The sequence below is a fragment of the Acanthochromis polyacanthus genome, chromosome 1, assembly GCF_021347895.1.
Source record: "Acanthochromis polyacanthus isolate Apoly-LR-REF ecotype Palm Island chromosome 1, KAUST_Apoly_ChrSc, whole genome shotgun sequence".
NCBI classification, from domain to species: Eukaryota; Metazoa; Chordata; class Actinopteri; family Pomacentridae; genus Acanthochromis; species Acanthochromis polyacanthus.
In genome coordinates, this window is record NC_067113.1 from 52,083,965 (window position 1) to 52,096,976 (window position 13,012).

Below are 13,012 nucleotides of genomic sequence, written 5' to 3' on the forward strand. Positions count from 1 at the left end.
CATGCTTGTAAAACATCCACTGTGTCCATGTTGCACTTTGCTTAATATACAACTTTTTCGCTTTAGGGGGCTTTGCTTTGATTCCTTTTGCTGTACTGAATAAGATTTTAAAACACCTACGACTGCACAGACACTGTAAAGCTACTCTGTGCTACACAATTGCAGATTCTGAGCAAGAAAAATAATGCAGAAAGTCAGAGTCTGGGGGTCGACTTAGGTTGCTCTCTCGGTTTTGTCTTACATAAAAAACCCAGGCTACATGCTTGTTTTAGAGTTGGTGTTGGTTTTTAAGGTAGGCTGCAGTTTCAAGGTGGAAATGCTCAACCATGGTGCTAACTGCTTATTTCACTCTTGATATGTCTTCCAGCATATAAAAAAACACCATGTGGACATGTTAACAAGGTAAAAAAAAAAAAAAAAAAAACCCTTGATTTTCACCGGAGGGGATCTTTTAAACAGAGATTTGAGTCACTATCAGGATTTAAATGGCAGATCTGAACTCCAGGGTGATTCCCAGGATTAGCATATGTAGACGCTGTGTGTTTCACTCTACATTTGTGTTTATGTGTGGGTGTGAGTAGGGTGTGTATAATATAGGAGCCCATCTGTAATCGTTCAAGTGTGATATTGCTCCTCATCTCTCAATTAGAACACTTGCAAAGCTTAATGCAGTGTTTGTATTAGAAGCGATGATGGTGGAGGTGAAAGAAAAGACATGTTCTTTTAATAACTCAATTTTGTCCTCGCGGAATCTATGTTCATGCTTTTTTTTTTTTTTAGAGTGGCGTGTGTATTAATCCAAATCAATATATTCATTGTCTTTTGCTTCAGTTTTTTGTTCTTCAATCCCCATGTCATTTATTGATGTCTAGTCACAGTGAAATATTGGATTTAATTTACATGCTTTTGTGTACAAAAAAGCAGACGATGACGATAGGCTTGTTTTCCAATGAATGCGCAATTCTCTGTATTTCAAGTTTCCATATTTGAGTCAAAGTTTTTACTGTACAAATGTGACATGTTATTGATGCTTGATTTCTGGGGAAGCGAGCTTTGACACAGCGCCGCTGTCTCTACTCAGGAAGATTGCTCTTGAAGTAATACGAGCATCGCTCTAAAACACCTCTGCACAATCACAAAGGACTGTTTCTGTTGTTCCAACTACTTAGGCACAGTGAGCCGTCTTTTATTGCAGAACAATCAGCTGATTGCTTCGCTTCAATTTTAGCAGTCGGAATCTCCTGTGGCACTCAAAACTTCTCATCCTACTGATTTCAGCTCTATCTCTTGAGTGTTACGTTCGAATTTCAGCGACTTTGAGGAGCCGAACCATAAACAGGAGTGTTTTCACCAAGAGGTTTGAAAGGATTCAGAATAAATAAATAAACTCAATTCTGGAAGTAGGTAAATGAAGATACATAAAATTTTTAAAGTCTAACTTGCATTTCAAAAGCAAACAAGAGTTCACAGACTACGGTGTCTGCAAAGAAATGTATTAGAAAAGCACACCTCACAAGTACATCTCATGTTTCAAAATTTTTAAATTCTTTCTAAATCTGCAAAATAAGTCAGCTTCCCTTGCCACTATACTGTATATTTAATGTTAAATGTTTCCTTTTGGCCCCTTAATTTTCATCTGTGCTCTTTTTTTTTCATTTCGGAGCACCTGAATGGAAAAACTCCTAGAGCCCTGGGCCATGCAGGTTATAATATGCACAGCAGTCAATTAGAGTAATTACTTTTGCTTGATTAGAGTTGACGGCTTTCCATTAATAACTTCCAGGTCATATAGTGAGAACTGAGATGTGTGTCTGTTTGTATATGAGAAGGTAGATCAGTGTACAAAGTCATACATTTCTTGAAGAGCAAATTAGACATCTTTAAAGCGGTAAATACGACCGACTATATACAAAAAGGAAAGCAGATCATTCCTCAACAAATTCTCCAATGGTCACTTACATATGAGACCCCTTTTCCAGTGACATTCAGGCGCTGTCAGAGCTTAAACAAACTCAAATACAGGCCCTCGTACATACATACACATACAAAGAAGCATGTGTTGCGGATGAGCGGACACAAGTATGAGGGCCATCCGGTGTGTGTCAGGGGAGTCCTGAGAGAACGGCTCGACTCTGATGTTGATGAATGATCTGTCAAGACAATGTCCCACTCATGCTCAACTCTTCTTTACCCTGGAGAGTGACAGCCTGTGTGTGGGGAAAAAAGAGGAGGGGTAGACAGGGGTTATCTTTGTATGTGCTCTTGTTGGTGTGTGCACGCACTGCTGAGTACGTATTATTTTGGCAACCCATGGTCACACATGTGAATGGCATGGCAGAGGCATTACACGAGTCAGCGTTTTGGGGTCAGGGTGGGAGTGAAATGGCAGAGAGCACCGGGTTAAACACTCTGACCTCAGCACAACCTTGAGGGGCACCCCACTACTTTAATGGGGAAATCCATGATTTGTTTCTGATTTGAACCTGAGGGGCCTCCCCGTGTGTGAAAACACATTACAGAAACCTCATGAAGCTGTCACTTACACACAGCTGGTAATCGGATAGTCCACATGAGCTCGAGTAAATAAAATGCACTTCTTCTTCTTCGTAGCTTCCTTTGGCTAACTGGGGATCGAGCCAAGCGATAGCGTCCTCGCATTCTTACTGTAGTGATGGCTGTGTTGAGCTTTTTAGTCACTCCACCAAAGGAAATAACTACTTTTAGCAGCAACTCAGGGTGGTTTCTGCAGTGATGACCATGCATTAACAGATTATTCCGCTGAGGCGCCAGCCTGAGTTCTAGCGCTGCCTTGTTGCTGTCATTAAACCACAATGACCGTGGCCTTCATTTCACAACAGCAGTTTACCCCAGCAAATTCCGAGATCCATTTGCAAGACCCAAGTCTAATTTTGCGTGATGAGTATGTGTTTATGTTGTAATGATGTAAAAGTGTTGAAGGCAAAGTGCAATCAAGCGCAGTTTCAGGGTAATAAAATACCAGGAAGTCAAATTACATGAGAAATATGGATGTTTTTCACGTGACACGGCAGCGTGTTGACCTTTAAGTTTGAAACATTAGAAAAAGAGGGGTAGAGAATGAAACAGACATAGACAGAGAAGCCTCCACAATGCATGTCGTCTCCTATGTAACTGTCAAGTAAGATAGAGGAGATGTAGCAGAACTCGCTTTCCCTACCACTCTCGCGCTCTCTGTCGAAGCCCTCCCTTTCTCAATCTGTCCCTTGATTACTTTTTAATGATTGCTGCTGCCTAAGACAAATGGCTGTGTTAAATGAGCAGAATTAGACAAGGGAGCTGAGTGCAAGAGCATTTGTTAGAGCAGGAGTAATGGATCGGGTATCCATTGTTTACGCTTCTCCATTCACTGGCTTGGCCTGTTATTGAGCTCCATGTCGTTAAAGCAGGGACAGAAAGACGGAAGGACATTATGATCCTGATTGCACATTTACTTCTTGACAGTCAAAAATCTTGAATATTTTTTACTCTGACATTCATTTGAGTCTGATTTCATTCTATTTGGTGTTGGCAGTTAATAATGCAGCACTTTTCAAACAACTCAAATGTAATTCAAAGTACTTCACAGGTGTCTGACAAAACAGGTTTTGGGATATAAAAAATATATTTAGAGATTAATTCACACCGAGACGAACTTCAGTAAATAACAAAAGATAAATATAAGATTGCAGGTGAAAAAAATAGTAATAAGAAATATTACAACAAAATAAGTATCAGTGCTGAAATCATAAAACACTACATAAATCACAGACTGAATAGATGGGTTTCTAGTTGATATATTCCAATTAAAAACAATATTTTTAAGCTTCTCGCACATTCTCCGGAAGGCTGTTCCAGCAGCTTGGAGCGTCATGGCTGAAAACAGCAACACAAAATGTTTGTGCAACAGCTGAAAGAAGAAAAAGAGAATCTGACAGGCATTTCCATTCCCTAGTTAAATAGTATTTCTAGTAGGTAGTGCAAGGCCATGTAGGGCCTTTAATACTAATAAACACATTTCAAACCCAATAGGAAAAAAGCCGTGTAAGCAGTGTCACATTTTTTCAATACAAGACTCCATTTTTTATGTGCAAAAATTAATTAGCACAGAATGCTTGAATACATTACATTGGAATGTTTTTTTTACATTTATTATCACTTAATAATGTAAGATTTAAAAACCTGTTGTTTATGCATTCCACATTTAGCCAGTTTTTTATTTGTCTTTTATGTTAATGTAGTAATTGGTATTTTTCATCGGTGTATCTTAAGAGTTTTATGCTGCCTGAGAGAATTTGTTTCTGTGAATACACTAAATCAGTCCGGTTTATCTAGATAATTTAACTCTAACCCCAACCACCTTCTGGGCATTTTTTGCTCCTGTCACATGTTTGCTCTCTGTTGGCTCATTTTTCACGGCAATATAAAGTCATTTTTCCAAGCAAGTGAGGGAGGCAAATTGATGACTCTCGATGCTATAGATATTTTACTACTTACTGATGTTTCCACGCTTGTCTCCTATCTGTTCTGTTTAAACACATCCTGCAGTTTAATCCAACTAAACTGAATAGTCCCCAGATTTGTCTCAGGTGACTGTAGCTCACAGCTGAGTCATTCATGACTTCAAGGTTCACCAAGGAACACAGAATTTTTTGTCTATTTACTAAATCTACTTATTGAAAACTGTATTTTTCTGATGAATATTTAAACTTGATATACAGAATAATAGGATTATAATGAAACACCATGGTTTTATACCTGATTAAGCTGACAGAATGTCATATTACAGATAAGTCCTGGAGAGTTGGAAAGTTGAAAAACCAACAGTTATTTCTGTTTTTAGAGCTTTTGGCTCTGATAAATGATGGATTTTTGTCAATTTTTAGAGAGACCATGCCTTTCAAAGCTGGTTTTGGGGTTCATGTAGTTAATTCAAGTCAAGTAAGTCAGTGTCATGCACCCCATTTTTTCTGACTTATTGTGATGAAGAGGTCCATCATTTACTCTACTAAAGTCTTCCTGAAGACCTTGCAGCTCCTGCAGTTCCGACCCCATAACAGACCTTCCTGAAGGAGACAAACAAATCATAAAAGTAGCATATTATTATCACCGTATTATCACCAAAGTCACTACAGAACTTGGCAAAGATGTCATTGCCTTTTTTTGTTACCGTGTTACCTTAAGTGATTTACAGTTCCAACAGCTGACACAAAGGAGCGGAGGTAGCCGCCGCCTGAACAACACTAACAGCTCGGTCTCCTGCAGGGTCTGTGTAATTCTTCCTACCCTGGCAGGCTGACAGGGAGTCAGGCATGGACAGTAAAGGGTGTTCCCTTGGCAGAGATGAGGCCTTGGTTAGCACTCCGTTGGTATGGGCACTGCTATGGATCATTACTTCCCTCAGCGGAGTGGCTGCTGTTTGTGTGTGTGGGCATATGTGTGTGTGTGTGCATGCTTGCGACAGAAAGAGCGAAGGGGAAACTGAAACAGAGAAAGAGCTATTAATATTAATATCATTCTGCCACATCAGGGGTCCCTCCATATATTTTGATGATCAATTACAGTCACTACTGCCCCCTACAGTCTCTGCAGCCACTTTGTCTTTGTAGGTAGGTAGTGGCCTTGAATATAATTGAACTATTTTTAACATGTATTATTAATGTTAAAGTAATAGAGATATTACTTATAGCGCACAGTCTTGTACATGTTAATTCGGCCTGTGTGAGATCCAGAAAGCGTACGTATTTGCGGTTGTGTGCTTAGTTGTGGTTGGCAGCACTAAAAAGCAAGCACCAGTATCTTTTGATCCTGCACCTACAGTACCACGGCTCATTTTCATTTTATTAATCTTTGGGAAAGCCATTATTTTTTCCATTTCAAATGTAAACAGTGAGACTCCACATTACGTTTACATAAGCAGACTAGTGAGCTGATTAGAAATAGAAATTGCCTTTCTGAGTATTGATTTATGGGGTTACTCTGCGCTACTAGGCTGATGTTGATGGTATTTAATTTTTGGTATTTAAGAGAGGCCAATATTTCAAACCAATATAATTTCAATGTAGTGTTTTATCAGTATGTGATAGCAGAAAACCTTCCATTCATAAATAGGCTTTTTTATTAACAAAAGTAAGTATAACTGAATGTAAAAGTCAAATAGGAGTGATTAAGCTAGGATGCTGTCATCTTTTAATGTGGGATTGACTGATATTGCTCACTTTGTCCTGCAGTTCCGTCTTTCCTTTTCTTCTCTGTTTTCTTAATCTTTCACTGTTCTGCCACTCTTATTGCCAACTGAGGTCCATATCTCAAAGCATTAGTAGTTATTGTTTTCGAGGTCAATCTGTGACTGCCTTCCAACTCAGCAGCTAGCCGTTAGCATCGCCTGAGCCACTGTGAGCGTAGCTAATTTCCTGGTTTGTGGCAATGGCTTGTGTTTCTTGTTCAATTTCTGCAGTCTCTGAATGAGAGACATTTCTAAGGCCACAGAGTGACGACAGATAGATAAAGCTGTCTGCAACGGACCTGACATCGCGCGTTTAATTTATCAATAATCTGGCAATAGGTTACTGACTCTGATACTCAGAAAAATGTGAAATACCAACCACAATGATTATTGGTCTATCCCTACTCTGCACTGTATTGCTCTTGTAGTTATATCAAGTTTCAGTAGTGGGTGCAACAAGGCTATCATTACACTAATAGTAAGTTATCACTATTATTGAAGATGCTGGATAGATTGGTTAAGTGCAAGGAACAGGAAAGCTGGAACATACTGAGGTGTAATCTTATTTAACAGCTCTTGAATTGCTCAGAGGTGTGTGTTTTGAAAAAGTTTGCTCGCTGTGTGTATGTGTGAGTGTGTCTGGGGATATGAAGCTGCTCTGCTGTTCCCGGGCCAGCTATTAGTCACGCAGGAGTGGCTAATCTGTAATGGCTGCTGTCACAGCCCTGCCGTGGCTCCTGGTGATGGGTGCACTGTGACAAATGCGCACACACTCACTTTAAGCCTGAGAACACACACAACACAGAAGTTAAAGGCACACACACAAATATGTGCGCTCACACTGATTTACTTACACACAAAGAATCATCCATTCCACTAATAGTGTTAAGACTTCTGACAAGTTCTCCAGCACCACTCATCAGTCCAGCCGTAGGTGACAGATAGACAAGTGAAGTTAGAGCCATCGTATTACATCGGCACTTCAGCGGACTGGATCTGACCCGACACGTGCATAAAATCTACTCTACTTTCACTTTCTATTCTTAAAGTTGAACTCTACATCTTTAAAAACGCCCAAACAACCCTCAATGTTCTGTCTTTTTTTCTGCATTTAGAGCACGGTGGTTGTGGAGAAGTCTATCCAGGATCTAATGAGCCTGATGCAGGACTTGAGCGCCTACTCCAACCAGTTCCTCGAGATGGTCTGCGACAAGCTCAAAGAATACAAGGAAATCTGCAACACAGCCTACAGGTAAATGAGTAGACAGCAGCGGTTTCCTTTTTTTAATCGTTTGATCTCGACATAGTCATTTTTAGAATTTTCTTCTTGTTGAGGCTGTGAAAAACTGCCCATCTGTGCTCCCCTGGGTCCATGTAACACCTGGCCAGGTAAAGCGAGGTGGGTGAGAGAATATGGAGGGATAAAATAGGGAGTGATGAATGGGGCGGGAGACGCGAGGACGGACTGACAGACTGCTGGGCGTCCATCTGGACTCTGTCACAGGTCAGCCTCAGTCTCACTGGGGCCTCCGAGTGATAAAGACAAGACCAAGAGAGGCTGCCAGAGTGGGTTGTGCTTGTTTGCGCGCTGTGCATGTTTGTGTTGCTGTTACACATGAACAAGTGGCTGTTGGTGTGTGTGTGTCCGGCCATGTGTTTGCATGTGGACTGGGCACCCTGGAGTGTGTGTCTGCTTTCATCATGTATTAGTGTAATATAAATTGCAGAACCAAGCAGTTTCTGTAACCCAGCACATGCATAGAAACCAAACACATACTGGCACTCTGCCGCTCTTTGTCCTCACGCCAGATCAGCTGCTGTAATTTTACTTTATATGTCAGTGCAGATGCTTCTAAACCACATTTTTATATCCCTGACAAAAATGGTGTTGGGGAAATCTTATGCACCCAGGTTCTAAACTTCAATAAGATAACAAACACACTGCTAGGTTGGGTTGTCTGTAAATGTATTATTGTTAACAATATGGAGAATGAAATGACATCATTACAATGGGAGGACCTTACTCAACTTGGGGCAGAGGCCTCACCCCTGTCTCCCCCAGAGAGGAAACACAAATGTAATGGCATTTATAGTGAACACAAAATCTTTTCTCATCCACTCATTGTAAATAGATTACAATTTTAAATCTTATGCTACAGTGTTTTATACCATGTTAGAAATGCTGAGTCCATCTTTCCAAAGACAAAAACATATATTCCCTTGGTTGGCCTCAAAACTTAACCTTTTGCACCCTTATGTGACTCTTCCATGCTACATGAATGTTACTACTAACAGATATTTGTTCCCCAACCAAAGGAACAATTAGAAAATAAATGACAACCTAAGAGCTCATGGTTGATTTTACTTTCGCAACTGCAAGTCTGTCTGTTTGAATATTAGTTACATATAGTTAGTTTTTAGCTACACTTGCTGTGTGGTTTTTAGGCAGTGATAGACTGTTAGTCACAGATTTTTTTTTTTAAATCTTTGACTGGATTATCCAAATCCTTTGGTTGTAACACATAAAGCTTGTGTCTTGGTATTCGCTTTTATCCTATGTCATACGGATGTTATGTGTTTTAACTTGTCTGACTTTGTCTCATCATTGTGTCCTCAGAGGTATAGTACAGTGTGAGGAAAAGCTGACCATCAGTGCTTCCTGGTCTAAAGATGAGGACATCAGCCGATTGCTGCAGTCCCTCCCTAACTGGGCAAATATGGCTCAGCCCAGACAGACCCGACAGAAGAGAGAGGATGAAGAGGACTTTACCAGGTACACACAGACCACATACACAAGTTCACACTCTCTTGCGTGTGGTACATATGTGCACTTTTCCGTTTTCTTTACTAAAGAAGATATACTAAAAATAGTCGAGTATCACGTACTCACATTCATACACACTACACACACACAAACAATTAGAGGTAGACAAACACACAACCGCACTTGAGCAATCACGCACATAATCCCTCCCTCACGTTTATTTTTTGCTTCTTTATTCACATATTATTGAACCCTCTCGTGTTGACTAAGATCCACCCACAAAAGAAGTCATGATTGCTCTTTTAAACACCCTCTATCTGAAGGAAGTGAGGAAACGAGGGAAGAACAAAATAGGAAAATATAAGGAGAGCAGACGGAGGCAGGGAAGAGGGGGGTCAGCCTTATCGAAATTGCCTTTGAATGTGCACCCTCTTCAGGGAACACTGGAGCTCATCGGAGCGGAATAGTAAAGTAAATAAATAAATTGGTTATGTGGCCAAAGAAAGTCAATCTGTTGTGTGCGCTCTCTCTCTCTCACACACACTCCCTTTCTCAGACACACACACACAGAGCACAGAGATAGCAAGAGGGAGACCATAAGGCTGTTTGATTTAAGAACCATAGATGTTTTCATCACTATGAAAGGGGATTAGCTCCTGCACTACTCTCAACCTAGTACTTTATTAAAGCCTCATTAATAAGCTACACAGGCCTATGGGTGATTGAGCGAGTATGGGTTTGTGTGTTTTGTGTTTTTTACCCATCTGTTGTTCAGAGGATCTTGATCTTGTGGGCATCCTGGTGACTCTGGAGGCCAGTCCACATGCCATGTGTTTGCAGCACTGTCATGTGGATCTTTATTTATCCATCCTCCCCACTGTTGCCACAACTTTCTTGCCAGTCTTCAAAGCTGTATGTCCTTCTGCAACCACGAGTGCTTGTACATATATAGCGCGTCTCCATACCTCTGTTTTGCCGCTCTGTAAAGCTCCGTCTTCTGTTTATTTTCTATCCCTAAATGTTCTTCATCACCTGTTGTTTTTCTCTCCCACCAACTGTTGAGTGAGTAGCAACCCCTTGTTTTAATGTGCCCACAAAATTCATTCCCTATTTCCAGCTTTCCTGTGTTCATATCCTCTTCCTGTCTCTCTGTTTATCTGCCCATATATCCATCTCATTATCAGCCCTGTATGCCTCATACCTCCCTTGTCTGTGCATCACTGTAAAGGTCAAGGCATTAATTTACCCCACATCACTGAGCACATAAGCATGGGAATATTATAAAATTTAACTCTATTCAGTTAAACCCTCATACGCAGTCAGTGCATGTGCACATCCATTGCATTTATCAATCCATTATGTTTTGACTTCAGAAAATTGGCTTCTATTATGGCTTTTATATAAACCACTCACTCTCTGCACACCAGACATTATGAGTCCAACCAGGGAACCAATCACTGCTAAATTCCTGTACAGGATGTAACATTGTGCACCGATTAAAGGCTCTGTAATGGCCACACCTATGAACTATGTCATTAAGTAGCAGCCATTTTTGATTAGTGGTGTTGGCTGCTTTTACATTTGATTCCCCCCCTCCAGATATGTTGTCTCTCATTCTAAATACACAAACTCTTCCATCTCTTACCCTCTCCATCATGCAGGGCCGCTTTTGCTAAGGAGTCAGAAGTGCTGACAGGCAACCTTGGAGACAAGTTAATCCCTCAGAACGAGATCCTGCGTGACGTCAGTGACCTCAAAGCTCTGGCCAACCTTCACGAGAGCATGGAATGGCTCGCCGCTCGCCTCAAGACGTTCTTCGCCAACCTGCCTCATGCCTCCAGTAAGTAGAGGGTTGTGATTGACAGACTCTATGCTGATATTTGTTGCCTAAATAGCTTCTTCCATATCGACTCATGAGCTTGCACCAAATAACTGGACAAATTCCAAGGTGTTATCTTGTTGATGAAATTAAATTAAGCAAACCATGGCGATATTTTTGACACAAACGCAGACATATGCAGTACATTTCCCGCCTACATCCAGTACTCTGACGCCAACGTGGGCATCTGTTGCTGTTTATTCGTCTCACTGCAAAACTGAATATTGTCTTTGAGTCATGAGTTCTGCTTGTTGAGTGGTTGCATTGTACCATAGCTCAGATTATCTTCTTTGCTGACGATTTTTTGTATCTCCACTTTGACAGTGATAAAACTGATTTAATAGCTGCGAACAGTGACACTGTATAGGAAAATCCTAAGTATGTATTTGTGTAGTATTTCTGTGGTTTGCAGGAGCGCAGAAGCACACGGGGACATGCTTTTGTGATACCATACTTCCTGTACGGACTGATCTATCACAATATAATGCTATATTATTTCATGGGGCTGTTTTGCAGGAGGTGTTGCTACCGGTCTCTCAGATCATTAGGTAGTTATTGATCAGAATACACCACAGATTAAGAACATTGTCTGGATGACGTATGTAGGTTTATCACAGTCGGGGTTGTATGAGGTTTTCTCATCCTTTCGCACGGTGCTTCTGTAGCAACGCTTCATACCTGTGCCTCATTAAGTTCTTGTTTGAGTGTATTATCACACACTCATTACCTTCTCTACTGGAGTTGTCAAAGAGCACTTTACACGCACTCATTATCCCTGGTTCTGCTTCTGCAAGTGTGTGCGCATAAATGCCTCCCCTAATCAGGCCTATTAAAAGCCTTCCATACACCCCTTGCTCAGTCATCACTTTTGTATCATTAATCACTGATCAGAATGAGGGGTCTGAACATGTGTGCGTCAACATAAAACACATAGTCTTTATGTAGATTTTGCTAATCGGTTGTTATTACAGAAATGTTTTATCCTCAAAATCAGATTGAGCACACGTTTAATCTCTAATATTAAGTCATAGCATCGTCTAATATTCTTCTCCACTATCTTTTTAATAACATCATATGGCAGCAATCGGGAGGTTAGTTCTACCTTTAGTGGCTCATACAAATGGGTCAAGTTGGTTTTGTGCAGGAGGTGATTTATCACCAAGCGCTTCAAGCAGGAACACTTCTGCACCTGCTTATTCATGCAGTCAGCCAAACATGTTGCTGCAGTGCGATGCATAAAATCAGCAACGGCAGGCAAATATGCGAGCTTTGTTGTTCAAACATCAGCAGCTTTGGTGGTGGCATGATTATCCATGTTGAGGATGTTCGGGATTAACTGGTAATTGATTAATTTCCATTAAAAATAAATCATTTTACCATATATTAACCAATAAGGCATATGACAAGCGACAGGCATGTCAGAAAATGTGCTATCGATTTGCTGTAGTACCTGATTTTACCAATAGATGGAGCGTCTTACTGTTTTTGAGATAGAGTTACAGATGTGTTAGCTGTCTGTCTGCGAGAATCACTACAACAAGCACACCTTTCTGCTGTCTAATTACGAATTGAATTCTGCATTATAAAATGGTGACAGGGTCTTCTGGCGGCTCTACGGTTTAGCTAGCTACCCGAGACTGATATATATTATAAACAGAATAAAAAATGTGTGTCTGTCTGCAGAGAGCAGCTGTAGCTAACACTGCTAATGTTTAGGAGTAGCCTGATTCTGTTTACACACTTTCAATAATATTCAAACTGAAGTGGTGAAGTGCATCAGTGATGCTCTGCCCTGAGAGTAAATATATTGTTGAGGTGGCAGTAAATACTGCTGTATTTACAGTATCTGTTCCATCTGAGCAGCTGTTTTCAGCAGCTGGAATAAAGTAAACTACAGTGAACCCTATGTTCCTCCGTCATGTAGATCAGGTATGAAGATTAGTTTGATATTAACCCACTGTAAATAGATTAATAATGTTACAGGGTTGTTTTTTTTTTTTACTGTGAAGGACTACTGTTTGATTACTGTCTTTTATTTTGTCAACAATCGATAACAAATGTAATTGAGTCATTATGTTTTGTTATTTGATGTTCTAATGTAACCGAGCCAATTTCGCAGCCAACATGC

At 40.5% G+C, this 13,012-nt stretch overlaps 1 protein-coding gene across 1 annotated transcript in view; it reads left to right on the forward strand.

Moving 5' to 3' along the window:
• Window positions 1-13,012, forward strand: part of exoc4 (exocyst complex component 4) — a 149,277-nt gene that overhangs the window by 108,156 nt on the left and 28,109 nt on the right. The window contains exons 14-16 of the mRNA XM_022195671.2: window positions 7,357-7,493; window positions 8,859-9,014; window positions 10,667-10,845. Coding sequence (XP_022051363.1) covers window positions 7,357-7,493; window positions 8,859-9,014; window positions 10,667-10,845 — 472 coding nt within the window. The remainder of the gene's footprint in view (window positions 1-7,356; window positions 7,494-8,858; window positions 9,015-10,666; window positions 10,846-13,012) is intronic.